General features: G+C 37.1%; 1 protein-coding gene across 1 annotated transcript in view; it reads right to left on the minus strand.

The window, feature by feature from the left end:
• The window catches only part of RELN (reelin), a 957839-nt gene that overhangs the window by 487379 nt on the left and 452536 nt on the right, over positions 1 to 17924 (minus strand). Inside the window, 1 exon segment of the mRNA XM_053716545.1 lies at positions 3460 to 3556. Coding sequence (XP_053572520.1) covers positions 3460 to 3556 — 97 coding nt within the window.

A 17924-nucleotide genomic window follows, 5' to 3' on the forward strand; every position in this document is an offset into this window, starting at 1 on the left:
CCGCAATCCATTCCACTATCTAAGACCATTAGTTATGGATTTTTTGTGAGACAAAAATGTTTCACAAAACTCATAACTAAAATGTTACAAAGTACACTAACACCCATAAACTACCTATTAATCCCTAAACCGCCATGCCCCTGCATCACAAATACTATATTACACCTATTAACCCCTAATTTGACATCCACCCACATCACCAACACAAAAATAAACCTATTAACCTATTAACCCCTAAACCGCCGACCCCCATATCGCCAACACTAAATAAACCTATTAACCCTTAAACCGCCGGTCCCCCACATTGCTACTACTAAAATACAACTATTACCCCCTAAATCGACGCCCCCACATCGATAATACTAAACATATTAACCCCTAAACCGCCGGCCCCCCACCACACAACTATTATAATAAATCTATTAGCCCCTAAATAGCCCCCCACATCGCTAATACTAAACTAAACATATTAACCCCTAATCTGCCAGCCCCCCACATCGCATATCACTAAATTAAACTATTAACCCCTAATCCTAACACCCCCTAACTTTAAATTACATTTAAAATATAACTATCTTAAAATAAATAACAACTTACCTGTAAAAAAATAAATAATCTAAGATTAAACTATAAATAAACCTAACATACCTATTTTAAGAAAATAAAATAAATGAAAAAAATAGATTTTTTTTTAGATTAGGGCTTTTTATTTTAATGGGCAGTAAAAGAGCTGAATGTCCTTTGAAGGGCAATGTCCATACAAATGCCCCTTTAGGGGCAATGGGTAGTTTAGGTTTTTTTATTTTGGGGGGTTAGGGGTTTTACTGTTAGGGGGGGACTTTGTAATTTTTTAATGTAAAAGAGCTGTTTAACTTAGAGGCAATGCCCTGCAAACGACCCTTTAAGGCCCTTTTAAGGGCTAGTAATAGTTTATTGTTAGGTTAGGGGGGGGTTTTATTTTGGGGTGTTTTTATTTGTTTTCATATGGCTATTAGATTAGGTTTAAATTTTATTATTTTGGATAATTTAATTTATTAGTTTTTGTAATGTTAGTGTTTTTTTCTTTTTCATAATTTTAGTGTTTGTTATTTTTGGTAATGTTAGTTTTTTTTGTTATTTTTCGTAATTTTAGTGTATTTTTTTGTAATGTTAGGTTTTTTTTAAATTTTTTTTGTAGTGTTTGTAGTTATTTTTTATTTAGTAACTTAGGTTTTTTTATAGCAATGTTAGGTTAATGTATAGTTTTATCTTAGTTTTTATTTATTTCACAGGTAAGTTTATTTATTTTAAGATAGTTATAGTTTAAATGTAATTTAAAGTATAGGGGATAGTTAGGTTTAGGGGTTAATAGTGTAATTAATAGTTTAATTTAGTCCGCGATCGCAGGTGTTAGTTTTTTTCTAACACTTTCTCTCCATTGATGTCTATGCAATAGAAATGCAAGGGTACCTCTATTTAAAAGGCGTACCTCACATTCACTATTCAGTGTGCGGCTGGAGTCCTTATGAAGAGGACCTCCGTGTTGAAAATCACAAGAGGAGGAGCGGCATCGCTGCTGCCATCACCGGGATGAAGAATATGGACCGCAAGCCTGAAAGAAGATGGACCACCACCTGGATGAAGATGAACCACAGCCTGGATGAAGAAGATGGAGCGCCTTCATCATCATCATCATCATCGGTGAGTACCTTTATGGGGTTAGTGTTAGATTTTTGTTGTTTTATTGGGATGTTGTTTTTTATAGATAATATGTTATTTTTTAAAATTTGGGCAGCAAAAAAGCAGAATGCCCTTTTAAGGGCAATGCCCATCCAAATGCCCTTTTCAGGGTAAATGGTAATTTATTTATTTTTTAGTTAGATTTTTTTCATTTTGGGGGGTTGTAATGTTAGAGGGGTTAGTGTTTTTTTTTTTTTAAAAGCAAAAGAGCCGATCACTTTAGGGCAATACCCTACAAAAGGCCATTTTAAGGGCTATTGGTAGTTTATTTTTAGAATAGGATTTTAGTTTTAATTAGTGTTGCGATGTGGGGGATGGCGGTTTAGGGGTTAATAGCTTATTTATGTACTTTGTGATGAAGGGTATGGCGGTTTGGGGGTTAATAGTTTGCTTAGATACTTTGTAATGTGGTGGGGGTGGCAGTTTAGGGGTTAATAGTTTATTTATGGGTGTAAGTGTACTTTGTAATGTATTTTTGAAAGTGTTTTGTGCAACTTTTTAGTTTCAGAAACCAGTTAACCACAGCTCTCATATAAGGATTGAAGGGTAAAAGGCTTTAATTTGTAATATCAGCAGAATGAAAATGGATCACGAAAACGCGATTGCGATAGCGAAAATACGTTTTGCGCCTCAGTTGTAATCTAGCTCACAGGAGGGGAAGGGGGGCTGCGACTGAGCGTGCTTAAAGGAACATAATACTCCAAAATGTTCAATGTACTATCTAAAATTTAAACTTTCAAAATGTATTAAAGTGCTGATTTGTTTTTTAAATTGTTTATGTGCTATTGTAGCAGTGTTTGCAACAATTTATAACACTGTTACAAAGAATGTAGCAAAACCCTGCTGCAAGAGTACTAAAGAGAAGTGCACGTGCCTGAGCTCCTATGAGCCTACCTGAATCATGATATTACATTTTTTACTTTACTATCCCTTTAACTACTTGAGCTTTAAAACACAGTATAAAGAATGCTCGCTTATCATGGGGGGCGGAAGAGGTTCACTGTCATGAACCTTTGTTTACCCAGCCCTGCGGCAAGTGGGCAGCAATACGCTGCCCGCATTTAACATTGCACAAGCTGCTGCTTGCGTGCAGCCAATTGCGCACAAGAGGGGGCTGTCAATTATCCTGATCAGATCTGAGAGGTTAAGATTGCATTCAATGCCACAGTTTCTATATATAAAAGGTTTCATAATAAAACATAACAATATCTGCACCATCAAAAGTTCAGCAAGATATTGCATTTCTAATAGATGGTTATGATGGATTTAGTGCATTCTGCACGAATATATTTGGAATAAGTTTTCCTTGCCAAAAATTAAAGGGATATGAAACCCAAAAATGTTCTTTTGAGATTCAGACAGGGCATAACATTTTTTTTAAATTTCCAATAAAATTCTATGTTGAAGAGATACCTAAGTAGGCATCAGGATCACTATATGGCAGGAAATAGTGCTGCCAACTAGTTATCCAATGGATAACTTCCTTATAAAACTGCTGCCATATAGTGCTCCAGAAATGGGCTGACTAATAAGCATACGTCCCTGCTTTTCAACAAAAGATACCAAGAGAACAAACAAAAGAAAAATTGATAATATAAATGAACTAGAAAGTTATTTAAAATTGCATGCTCTATCAGAAACATGGGTTTGATATCCCTTTAATTTGACAACTGAAATATTACATTTAAATATACTGTATATTATGTGATTCAGAAGATGTTTGTATGAAAATCAACTTACCAGTTCTCTTGGGCCATATGGATCACAAAATGTGACAGCTCTTCCATGCATAATAACACCACATTGCTCCCCAACTTCACAGTTGCTACACTGTAACCTAAAAAACAAGAAAAAGCAAAGATAAATCAAACTGTGCTTTGATCTAAATGCATAGAAAAAAAACATACAATAAGAAAATGATACTTAGTATCACACACAAACAATATTACAGAAACCAAATAAACACTATATACACAAGCTAATGAAACAATACATTTATTTTGAAATAATAAAGATATTGAAACTGTATATTTTTCCAAGCACTTTAATTTAAAAATTAGAGCTTTTATTACATATGTTTACAAGGTTATCTAAATGTATAAATAAGGATTGAATTGGGCGGGCTAAGTAACCAATCAGAAGTGAAGGTATTGAAACTAAGCCCTATCACTACAATAAGAATTGATTAACCAATTAGGATTTAATAAAAAAAAAAAAATTGCCAAGAATCCTGACCAGGCAACGTATACTAGAAACTGATATTAGGGTAAACTAGTAAGTAACATAGTATCATAGAAGATGAGGTTGAAAAAAAGAAGTATATCAAGTTCAACCTATACAAATCTTAATTGTTTACAATAAAAGCTACAGTTGAGCTTAAATTAGTCCCATTAAAAAAGGTGACCTATTCAACACCAACAATCATGGGCGCAATGAAATATACGGTGCAGGTTTCGGCGCAAGCATGGAAACCCGCGCCGCCGTAATTTCACCTCGCACAACGGGATATTACATATACTGCACCGTTAGATGCTAAACTGGCGTAAGTAGAACAAACTGGCGATCTTCTCAAATGTTCGCAAATACACATTTTAGTCGTCGCAAGTAACTTACGCCAGTATTTTGTCCACGGAAAGTGTCAATAAAGAGTAGTTTTATGCAAATTAGGCTAACACTCGTAAAAATGAACCGCGATTTCAAATATAAATGCAACACGTAATTACGCTATTCAAAATTCATATATAAATCCATGCGCAGCCGCCATTTTCTTCAGTGGCTAATGAGCGTGTGCATTGACAGGTGTTTTAAGGATGCAGGTGAGAGGTTGTGCTGTTTGTGATTGGTTTGACACACTTGCAGGGGCAGGAATAATAAATGCTTAGAAGAGGTTTAGCTGTTTGAGATTTGCGGCTGATATGTATGTGATTGCGCAAGCGTTTGTTAGGCCTTCAGGGAGTTACGTTGCTTTTTTAGTCAGTGCAAGGGTTACTGCGCCTGCAATTTGTGGCGAGATAAGAATGGAGTAGATTCTCTGAATTCTGCGCGCATAAGTCCTTACGCTGTATATTGGATACCAAATTGCGCGGCTGTTCTATGTTAGTCTATGGGTAAAAAAAATACGTCCGAAGGGTGAAATATACACACGTAACTTGTATGCTACGCCGTATATGTAATACCAAAATTGCGTAAAATCCGGCGGCGGAGGATTTTGTGGCCGACGCTGCATATGTAATGGAGGCCCATATCCCTGAATTCTGTTTCTTGCCAGAAATGTATCTAAACCATTTTTAAAAGTATCTAAGGTATTGACATTTACTACCTCCTTAGATAATAAGTTCCACAATTTGATTGCTCTTACAGTGAAAAAATGTTTAAGTTGCTGGAGATTAAATCTCTTTTTCTCCAGCCTTAAATTGTGGCCTCTTGACACAGTTTTCTTGGAATAAACAGAGCTTCTGCCATCTCTGTATATGGGCCTTGAATATATTTATATCATGTCACCTCTCAAGCGCCTTATTTCTAGAGAAAACTGAGTCAGTTTGGCTAACCTCTGCTCTTAGCTTAAATTCACAATTTAGTTTTGTGGCCCTTCTCTGAACTTTTTCTATGTCTGCAATGTATTTTTTTGAGATTGGTCCCCAGAACTGCACTCCATACTCTAGATGAGGTCTTACCAGGGATTTAAATAGTGACATAATTATGCTTTCCTCCCTTGTATCAATGCCTCTTTTAATAAATGCTAGTATCTTATTAGCTTTAGAAGGAATATATATTAGCCTGTGTGTTTACAAAATGTTATTATTTGTACTAGATGTAAGCATGTTTGGTAAAGGTGTTTTTTATGATTTTGGGTGGGGTTTCATTTTTCTATTGACTTTATATTGTATTTTGCATTGAGAGAATTAGAGAGCTGTATGACAAGCCATCAGAGAACGTTTCTCAGGCAGATTTTCAGTGGATTTTTTTTTTATTAATTTAGCAGCAATGACCACTTAAAACCCCCCCACATTTTTGCATTTTTCAAATCGTACTTTAAACTATGAAACTTATACACAAGGGAAATACAATCTTCATAGGGTTTGTTTATGATTGCAAAAAAGTGATTGGACATTACAAAATGTTTATTACAAATTATACTATAAGGAATTAATTGCACACATAGGGCAATTAATTGCAGCGGTTGCTGCTTTGGAAGCTCATAGTCTCAGGCTTGTCTGAAACAATAGTTAAGTAGCAGCAATTTTGAGACCACTGCTTCTTGACCTGTCTGCCAACTAAAAGTTGGAGGATTGAAATCATCCCGATTTGATACAATCAGGATGATTGACAGCCCCTGCTAGTGGACGTTTAGCCATCAGTGAGCGGAGGATTACTTGTGAAATGCTTGTGCAATGTTAAATGCAGACAGCAGCGATGTCTGGCGGACATGATTCGCTGTAGCGTATTATGTTCGACCGAGAATTAGTACAGTAAATGGAGCACATCATGAGTTTATATCTTTGGTTAAATGTAAAAACCTGCATTCAGTCACCTACGGCTATCATTATAAATAGTGCAGCAATTAGCTGTCTTGTTTTACTTTTTCATTGGCTTTTGCTTCTATAAAAATATTTACCTAAAAACCATCAGATATATGTAGAAATATGTATTTATGAATAAATAGAAAATTGTCTGCTATGTGAAGAACATTGGAATGTGAAATATTAATTAATTTCATGTTTTTTAGCACACTTGAGAAAATGCGATCTGGTTTGCGCTTGAATAAGGGTGTTAGTTTTTTTTCTACTTTTTGCGCTTCATTGAAGTCTATGGGGGAATAAATTAACGTGGTCCCAATATTTAGACTTCGGCTTTTTTCATGCGTCAGGTTAGTACTCGTGCAAATACTTTTTACTTTCAACTTGTAATGCGAGCGCTACCCAAGGCGTGCAAAAAGCCTCTGTCTAGTGGAGTTAACGCAGTACTAAGTAAGCGTGAATACATGAATGCCGTGTTTGCTGCAATTGTTTTTAAAAAACCTTAGGAGCCGGCCCATTTTTGGAGCACTATAGGGTTGATTTATCAAGTTGCGGCGGACAGGGGTGTACATAAATGCCCCTGTCCGCTGCAGCTCACTTTTGGCGGACTGGATTCCTCTGCCGGAATTCAGCATTGTACAAGAACGCAATTTTGCACTCTTGTGCAACGCCGTCCCCTGCCCACGCACAGCCAATCACATGCGGGCAGGAGCTGTCAATCTCCCCGGTCGGACGAGGCTGGGGAAGCAGCGGTCTGACCGAGTAAAGGATTTATATAACTGTCAAAAATCAGAATAGGAAACTAGTACACCTTAAAACTAATTTCCCCCAAAAAGTTTAAGACAATATATGAATGATAGGTGGCGCAAAAAACTGCTGTTCCTAAATGTAACTAATAAAAATAAAAATAATTTCGTATACGTAATCCAAATGGGGTGTGTTCATATATCATATATCTAGGTATCCATATATTGTGTTGCTTAGAACCTTAAAAAAACAAAAGTGTATATATGTTTATATCAAATCAGTATTTATTGCTATACACCTGGGTAGATACCCATATGGTTCTTAAATCAATGTAAATTAAAACAGATAAAATTGAGTAGCATATTTAGACAATATAAAAAACAGAATAAAAAACAGACACCGGTGTCTTACCTATGCATTACTAAAAACCGATACAATTATAGTGGAGATACTAATAATCACTTTAGATACAATGGGGCATATGTATCAAGCTCCGTGCGGAGCTTGATGCCCCGTGTTTCTGGCGAGCCTGCAGGCTCGCCAGAAACAGCAGTTATGAAGCAGCGGTCACAAAGACCGCTGCTCCATAACCTATCCGCCTGCTCTGAGCAGGTGGACAGACATCGCCGGAAATCAACCCAATCGAGTACGATCAGGTTGATTGACTCCCCCTGCTGGCGGCCCATTGGCCGCGAGTCAGCAGGGGGCAGCGTTGCACTAGCAGCTATTGTGAGCTGCTGGTGCAATGCTGAATACGGCGAGCGTATTGCTCGCCGTATTTCAAGCGAGGTCTGGCGGACCTGATCCGCACTGTCGGATCAGGTCCACCAGACTTTCATAAATAGGGGCCAATGTATCAATCTTATAGGTAATCAGGCTTTGTATATGAAGTAACCGCAAATTGTAATCCAATATTATGGGCTGGTGGATACCAGTCTGTCTGTTACCAGTCTTATTGTGGTGTTTGTCAATTGGGCTTAGGGAATATATGTTTGTAGCTGGTTATCGCTATATTAGCGTGTCGATAATTTCAAATAGTTCCCAAGTTGAAAAACATGTGTGACTTACGTGAATCTTCATCCTATGTGACCTAAAAGTACCTTAAGCGGATAAGGAAATATACCGCTCTCCTGTCAGTTCAAAAATCGTTCAACAGTGCACTGTTGTCAGGATCTTTTCCTGTCGGTAAGCTGGATGATTTACCGGTTACCTTGTTGGACCGCTGGAATTATAGCTGTTAAGTTGACAAGTCTCAGTCTTTGTTCTCATCCTATGTCAGAGATAGATCCTCCACATGTATCGAGTGAGCGTATATTTGCACGCTTTTTATCCCAGGTATGTAGCCTTCTCCCCTTCTGTTAGACCAACAATCAGCTGGTGTGATTATCAGGTTCTACAGCCTTTTTCAAGATGACCGCTACTTCATAAATATGGACTGCAGGTTCTCTTGTGAGAACCTGCAGTCATAGGCAGGCAAAGTCTGCTGAAGGCATTGATAAATCTACCCCTATATGTCATCAGTTTTTCAAGAATATTATCCGTTTGCAAGAGCACTATATGGCTGCAGCACTATTTCCTGCCATGTAGTGTTCCAGATGCCTACCTAGGTATCTCTTCCATAAAGAATATCATTGGAACCAAGCAAATTTGAAAACTTTTTTAAAACGAATACGCTCTATCTGAATCACAAAATATTTTAGTTTCATATCCCTTTAAATTAAAAGAAAAGGAGGATAATGATACTCTACTGCAAAGTTATAATAATACACATAATGAAACATTTTATATAACACTCAAAAAGCATTTGATGTCCCTTTAACTTGACTTTCTTGTTATGTCAGCTATATATCTAAAATGTACTGTACAAATCAACACATTTTTGCTATTTCTTGCATTTATCAAAAATATGATAAATTAATGATCCCTTTAATGACTTAACAAAGGAACGTATGCGACAAAACTTACTTTAATTTATTTGGGTAAATATGTTGGTCCACTTTTATACTACTCTGTAACAACCCAGCAATGTCATTGTCAGTTAACTAATTTGTGTGCCAGCTAATTATTATGTTACTTTTGTTGTTGGCCAATCCTGACCTCATTAGTGTATGACTCACATACGTGATAAAGGTCTCTGCCTGTCATTTTGGTTTCACTTAAAGGGACATGAAACCCAAACATTTTATTTCATGATTCAGATAGAGAATACAATTTTAAACAACTTTCTAACTGACTTCTATTATCTAATCTATTTTATTCTCTTGGTGTCATTTGTTGAAGCAGCATCAATGCACTTATGGTTTCTAACTGAATCAATCAATATATATATGCAGCCACCAATCAACTGGTAGAACCTAAGTACTCTACTGCTCATCAGCATGCCTAGATAAACCTTTCAGCAAAGGATAACAAGAGTAGGTAGCAAATTAAATAATAGAAATAAATTGGAAAGTTGTTTAAAATTGTATTCTCTATCTGAATCATGAAAGAATACAATTTGGTTTTCATGTCCCTTTAACGCTCAGTCAGCTTGCTGCTTGCTTGCCTTGCCAGTGCCATTATACAGACACAATAAGAGAGAGGGAGAGTGCTACCAGAAAGAGATAGAAGACAGTGAGGATGAGGAAAATAATAGCATAGAGAGGGAAGAGAGTGTAGGAAAGAGGGAAAATATATTTTAAAGAAATCATTTTGGGATGCTGCTGGTGAATGTATTTTCAGTACAAAGTCCAAACAACCCAATGAGTGGATATTGGAGGAAATTAAAGAACATTTTTGTTGCAAAAGATTTGTCTGAAACAATTGCTTTGTTCTTGCACATCTCTAGTCAGTTATTTAATTTGGTCTTTCATACTGACCACATTAGTAACCCTAGTAATGAATTAAAACAACTTAAAGGGATACTAAGGGGCCAATTTATCAAGTGCCGGGTGGACATGATTGGCTGTAGCGAATTGTGTCCGCCTGGCATCGCTAAATGCCAACAGCATACGCTGTCGGCATTTAACATTGCACAAGCATTTCTTGTGAAATGCGTGTGCAATGCTGCCCCCTGCACATTCGCGGCCAAGCAAGGGTGTCAGTCTTCCTGATCGTATCGGATCAGGATGATTGCAATCCGTCTCCTAAAAGTTGGCGTAGAAGTGAAGGAGCAGTGGTCTTTTGACCGCTGCTTCTTAACTTCAGTTTCCGGCAAGCTGGAAACTTCGGGAGGATTCAGCAGCATCCACTGCTTGTTAAATCCGGCCCTAAACCCAAAAAAATTATTTAATGATTCAGATAGAGCATGCAATTTTAAGCAACTTTCTAATTAACTCCTATTATCATTTTTTCTTTGTTCTTATGCTATCTCTATTTAAAAAGCTTAGGAGCCGTCCCATATAAGGTTTAAAACCCGGGATAGCGCTTGCTTTTTGGTGGCTACATTTAAGCCTCCAATAAACAAGCATAATCCAGGTTCTGAAACAAAAATGGTCCGGCTCCTAAGCGTTACATTCCTGCTTTTTAAATAAAGATAGCAAAAGAACAACGAAAAAATGATAATAGGAGGAAATTAGAAAGTTGGTTAAAATTGCATGCTCTATCTGAATCATTAAATAAACAAATTAACATCCCTTTAATGATAAAGGGAAAGATCATTTAGTTTTGCGTACAATATTTTTAAGTGGATGCATTGGAATGCGGGATATATTTGGGATACTTACTTAAAGTAAACAAAAGTAAAAAAAGAGGCTTTATATATTGCTAGCGGCAAAGGATGCAGCCCTGAACATTGTGCCAGCATCTCTACAGACCGGCTACTGTTGTTTACATGATTTCACTGGATTCCTACAGAGCAAGGATATTATTTTAACAGAGCCAAAACAGTAATATACATATAACAACAAAGTAGTGAGTGAATAGCTTCCCAAATGACAGACTTTCTGGTAATGTTTACATCAGCATAAGGGCTATGAAATATTCCTGGAAGAGGAGTCATAACAGTGAAGCCTCCGGCTAGTGAACTGCACCTGAGACTCATTAAGATAGACTAGCGGCCTTTTCAAAGCTCAGCTTCCAGATTCATCCTAATTATGCTGCTGGGAATGGGTCATCATCACAAGGACAGAAATAATCGCACAGAAGTTGTAATGCTCATCCTCCAGGTAGTTAGAAGCTACTGATTTATAGACTACGGATAAAATGTTTCCTTTGGAAGTTGAAGCATCAATAACAGACGCACATCACTTTGTAACCTGTCTCATAAGCATGGTGACTGATCTCCTAAGGTAATGCAGAACACAGAACGGATGCTGTATACAACAGCTTTAAGCCTTGGGCCAGTGAACATATAAAAAAGATATGTTTAATATATGTTTAGAAGATTTTTGTAATTGTTTCTGACATCAGTAGGATAATAGATCTGTTAGGAACGGCCAATGTAGGATCCATCTACCCCATACAATACACACCCTATCTTTTTTACTCATAACTCTCTTGCATTATCCCTCTGTCACATTTAAGCTCCATTACATTTATAGAAAAATGGTAAAAGCAATGGATGTTAGAACTCAGAGATCCTTATACTGTCCATGGTAATAAATATCTATCTGTCTGTCTTTCTGTCTATCACTTGAAAACTATAACTACAGTTTACCTGTCTGTATTTTTATTTTTTTTACTTGTGGATCAAAGGATTTGTAAATAAAATGCACACATCAACACAATACTAACAATCCCCACGGGACCCCAAAAATGTGTTGCTGCTGTCTACCAACAAATAAACAATAATTGGGAAAAAATGGCAGCACTAAATCACACCCATAATACAGTATAAAAATATGCTCAACAAATGAATGTCACAATACAAAAGGAAACATAAATAAACTATATATAAAATTGCCAAATAAACAAATGCTTACCTGGCCAGACTTTCTTCATGACGTGTTTCAGTGTCCCACACCTTCAGCAGGTTTCTATCTGTCAATCACTAGAAATCTATAACTACTGTTTAACTGTCTGGGATTTTTTTTTTAAATCTTTTGTGGATCAATGGGTTAGTGGAGATGTGTTTATATATATATATATATATATATATATATATATATTGTATATATTAATTTATATATATATATATATGTGTGTGTGTGTGTGAACCATAGATTTAGAAGGGTACTCTTAGGTATTTAAATAGTACTCCAAATTAATTTTTATTAATCACACATCAAGTTCATAGTGTAGTTGTCGACGTTTCGGCCTCTGACTGGGCCTTCTTCAAGACAAATATGTTACTCGGTCATAGCCACTGCAACAATTCATGCCGGCATCACAGCCGTACTCCCAGAAGGAAAGGCTAGATCTGCCTGACTAGGCTTTTCTTCTGGGAGTACTGCTGTGATGCCGGTATGAATTGTTGCAGTGGCTATGACCGAGTAACATATTTGTCTTGAAGAAGGCCCAATCAGAGGCCAAAACGTCGACAACTACACTATAAACTTGATGTGTGATTAATAAAAATTCATTTAGAGTAATATTTAAATACCTGAGAGTGCCCTTCTAAATCTATGCTTCACTTATGTATAATATTAAGGACAGCACCCGGGTATTGATTACACCCTAATGGTTGGAGTGCTGGGCTACCGGCTAATTACTATATATATATATATATATATATATATATATATACACACAAGGGTTGAAAAACCCAGTCATCCAGTGGTCCCGAAAGACCTTGAAATTTCTTGGGACGACTTAGAAAAATGGTCTGCTATTTTCAACATGTATCTAACATATAACCTTTAATTTTTATAAAGATTTCTGTTGCCTTAAAATATAAAAATGCTTAACATGTTAAAATAATCCACATTGTGTAGAAAGTGCCTTAAAAACAGAAGACTCATCCTATAACTTTTTACAGGCTAAGCCATGTTGCTTTTTTTTTATACATACTGGCACCAAAAATTATGTGCCAGCAAAACATATATAATTTTTTTTAATTTTTTTTATTTTTTATTGAGGTTGTTATAAACATATACAATATATGTAGAAGTGCCAAAACTTAAACAGTACAAGCATTAGTATACAATTCACAGTAATAATACAGTGTACAGTCAAGTGAATACAAATTCAAAATGAAATGGGCAGAGATATCTGCAACCTCATTTTTATAGTTATATTGACCTCCTCTGAGATTAATAGGTCACTCTTGGACCTTTGCAAAATATAAATATTCAATCGAGGTAGTAAATTGAAACTATAGCCGCTTTTGGGCTTGGTAAGGTATAAAACTTTAACTATATATATCAACAACAAATTGTGAAATAAATTTCAACCATCATGGGTAACATTTTGTTCTTCTGTGAATACGTGAATTACAATCATCAATAGATCATCACCATCCAAAGAAATACAAGTGAATAAATCCATGTGTACAATTAATATAGAAATAATAGAAATGGTATAATATATCTTTTATAGATCTGTCCACTCCACTTCAATACAGAAAATGAGTTATTTACACTTCAAAGTCTATCTATAACTTGGAGTTGATGTGATCACTGAAATGAAGTATTGTTGACGAATTAATTAGGTGGTTGTCATGTAAAAAGAAAATAAATGTTTCTATAGGATTCATTTTCCTTTGCTTATGAGATAAGCTCAATGGTGTCAGGAAGGGGGGAACTAAAGGGTAGTGGGGTAATAGGGGAATAGGGGGGGAGCCATCATAAATTCGAAGATGTAAGGCTGGAAGCAAAAATAAAAAAATAATTTGTTGGGAAAAAGTAAATACCTCATTGTGAGGAGACACAGGATCTCTGCATCAATTATTGACCATATAAGATGTTCACTGGGCTGTATTACCCTTCTGGGATCATGTCAACACCAATATGGTAAAGGGATATAATTTGTATATAAATTGTATCTCCCCTCAGGGGTTATTGTCACCACTGGACAGAGACGGGAAAGGGGTATTGGATATGACCCACTCTATCAGATAGAGTGGGAAAGGATGAGGGGAGATACCTTACTTTTCTTTTATTCGCCAAAAAAGAGTCACAAAAGGCCATACTATTATCTTAGCTGAGTAAAAGGGATATACTTGAGGCTAGGAGGACTGTAATAGTACTATAATACTTGCAGAGACTAGCACAATTTCTCAGATTGTGGAGAACATATGGGCACCTAGCAAGCTAGAATTGTAAGTCTAGTTGTAGCATGTATGCTATTGGTGTGCAATATGGATACAAGACAAAGTGGTGTTGGCTCTAAGTTTCATACCCCATCAACTGTCGGAATCTCTTCCAGTTCAAAATATGTAATTTACAGTAGGGTAAAGGAACTATTATCAAATTATGGTATAAAGAGTGACCAAGCTAGGTAGGAACATCAGAATATGCGCCCTTAAATATGACAAGAACATACATGGAACCTTCCGTGGGGATCCTGTGAACAAATATAGTGCAACATAAAAACAAAGGCATATGATAACTTTAGTTGTACCCAAAACTTAGTAGGCTCCCACAATACATATATCATCTTCAGTAATAAATCTTACATTAACGTTTTTGTCCTTTATAATAGAGCAATCTTCATATATTAATGACCACCCATAAAACAATTATCATAGAGAATCTCAACTAGTATTCTAGAAGAGGTTAAACTGAGGTATTTGACAAAGTAATGAACATGAGTGAAACGCTGTATAAACCGTATACTACTACTTCTAACATGTGGGAGTTAAATTCTCCCTATCTCTGAGAAGCTTATATCAAAGTATAAAGGGGTAGCAGCTAAAGGAGTATAACTTAGCAGTAACTTACTCACAATTTAGAGCCAGGGTGACTTTGTTCTAAATGAAAGTCTTATAAACCAGCCATTAAACACAATTGAACATATACAGTACATAATATCTATATGAACAAGTAAATAAACAATATAACAGCTTTAAAACCTAAGGGCACATCTCCAATGACAGAATCTATCGCTATCATAAATAGCCCACTTCATAATATGTCTTGCTCCGTATAGGGCTAATTAAAGAGCCTTCCTATTTGTGACGTATCTATAGCTGGATTCAAATTCAAATGAAGTAAAGTGGAAGAGATAGCATTATTATGTAAAGAGTAGAGTATTGAACCAGTATACATGTTGTTAATAATCAGTCTGCCATATAATGTAGGTAGACCGGCATCATATCAATAATGATAGAAGTTAACCCACTCCTGCTCTAAGGGGCTTTTGCGAAGCGTGTGTGAGGGCATAGTACTCCAGCACACTTGCAGCTCTTGGAAGGGAATCACAGGTATGTTATCCAGTGCACCACATCCTGCTCCGTCAGGTACTATGGCCCAAGTTACAAAAGGACCCCATGCCATATCATGTCTACTGTCTCGGGCTCTCCAACTCTTAGAATCAAATGGCCATAAGTGGCGTATCCAATATGCATCTAGGCCTGCTTCAAAGATAATCTTGGCGCCATGAAGACGCAGCTCACCACAAGTATCTTCCTCTTCTGCTTCATTCCTTTAGAGGTTACATCTCAATCTTCCTCCCATATCTCTCTGCACACATCTGCTCCGCTATCTGTCTTTGTCCCGTCCACCTCTACCGGGTTCAGCTGGCAGCCATCAGCAAGATCAATGCTCCGTTCCTGAACCACCGCTCCTTCTCTCTGCGAGAAAATGATTAGGGAGGAAGTATAATCCCTCGACCCAAACAGATCTAGCAAGGGACCACCTTGATCGTTTGGGGTAAGCATATAGCCCGTGGAGTGCTCAGGGCTAGTGCAGTTTGTAAGTCCAGTGTCTCTTGTTACCAACGGCGGTATGGCATATGTATAGCAAGTGATCTGAGATAGGGAGTCCAATTCTCTTAAGAGTGATTCCTCTGCACAAAGGGTAAGCAGTGCTGCAGAAATATCTTCCATGTTGAGGATGTAACTGTAAAATCTTAGATCAGCTATGACTCAAGTGGCTCCTTCTGTAATGTTGATGCGTCTGGATTTAGTAATCTAGGCCTCCTGAACAGCCATGCAGTCCCATCCAGGGGTAAAAAGTCAGAATGCGAGTATACTGTATGTTCCAGCCTACAACCCAGTATCGATACCTTATTTTGTCATAGATATCTTATAGATGGTCACGACTATTGGTAAATTTTAGCTATTAATCTAAGAAAAAAGCACTAAAATAAAAAGTCAGGAGCTCTCATGGTGCACATCCTGTCCCAAAACCTATATAATTTAAGCTTTTTTAATTATGTAAAAAGAAATAATTCCCTGTAGTATTTCAAATAAACTTAAAATTATTGTTTATCTTCTCCACTCTGGCTGAATGGTAAGCAAGTTCAGGATAGGTGCTATAAGAGAAAAGCAAAACGCAAGAAGTTAAGTGGTCAACAGAAAATATTTGGTATATTAAGGGAATAGTATGTATATCTATTTTTTATACAGCATAAGCTACAATTTATTAAAACATGTTTACATTTATATGCTGCTGGACAGTTTGAAATTATGATTTTCTCATATTATGTTACTACTAATTTTTCTAATACTGCTCCACACAACAATTTTCAAATAACAAATAAAGTCATTGTAGAGGCTGTTGCAGTTTACTCCCAGTAACACTGCACTTCTCAGGTCAATATTCCCAAATGATAGGGTGATAAATAACAGAAAACAAACGGCTAGATTACGAGTCTTGCGTTAGGCTTAAAAAGCAGCGTTGGCCGGTCCCAACGTTGCTTTTTAATGCCCGCTGGCATTACGAGTCTTGCAGGTACAGGTGTACCGCTCACTTTTTTGGCCAGACTTGGAAATACCGCAAATCCACTTACGTCAATTGTGTATCCTAGTTTTTCAATGGGACTTGCATAGCGCCGGTATTACGAGTCTGACAAAAAGTGAGTGGTAGACCCTCTCCTGTCAAGACTGGTACCGCATTTAAAAGTCAGTAGTTAAAAGTTTTACACTACAACGCCGTAGCATAATACTCTTAACTAAAGTGCTAAAAAGTATACTAACACTCATAAACTACCTATTAACCCCCAAACCGAGGCCCTCCCACATCGCAAACACTATAATAAAATTTTAACCCCTAATCTGCCGAACCGGACATCGCCGCCACTATAATAAATATATTAACCCCTAAACCGCCGCACTCCCGCCTCGCAAACACTAGTTAAATTTTATTAACTTCTAATCTGCCGTTCCTAACATCGCCGCAACCTACCTACATTTATTAACCCCTAATCTGCCTCCCCCAACGTCGCCGGCACTATATTAGAGCGGGTCCATCTTCTATTGGCTGATTGGAACAGCCAATAGAATGCCAGCTTAATCCTATTGGCTGATTGGATCAGCCAATAGGATTGAAGTTCAATCCTATTTGCTGATTGCATCAGCCAATAGGATTTTTTCTACCTTAATTCAGATTTGCTGATAGAATTCTATCAGCCAATCAGAATTGAAGGGACGTCATCTTGGATGACGTCACTTAAAGGAACCGTCATTTAGTAAGAAAACTTCGATGGAAGAGGATGCTCCGCGCCAGATGTCTTGAAGATGGATGAAGATAGAAGATGCCGTCTGGATGAAGACTTCTGCCTGTCTGGAGGACCACTTCGCCCGGCTTGGATGAAGACTTCTCCCGGCTTCGTTAAGGACTTCGGCCCGGTTGGGTGAAGACTTCTCCCGGTAAGGTGATCTTCAAGGGGTTAGTGTTAGGTTTTTTTTAAGGGGGTATTGGGTGGGTTTTAGAGTAGGGTTGGTTGTTTGGGTGGTGGGTTTTAATGTTGGGGGGGGGATTTGTACTTTTTTTTACAGGTAAAAGAGCTGATTACTTTGGGGCAATGCCCCGCAAAAGGCCCTTTTAAGGGCTATTTGTAATTTAGTGTAGGGTAGGGCTTTTTTTATTTTGGGGGGGCTTTTTTATTTTGTTAGGGGGATTAGATTAGGTGTAATTAGTT

Source organism: Bombina bombina, chromosome 6 (assembly GCF_027579735.1).
Source record: "Bombina bombina isolate aBomBom1 chromosome 6, aBomBom1.pri, whole genome shotgun sequence".
Classification (NCBI taxonomy): domain Eukaryota; kingdom Metazoa; phylum Chordata; class Amphibia; order Anura; family Bombinatoridae; genus Bombina; species Bombina bombina.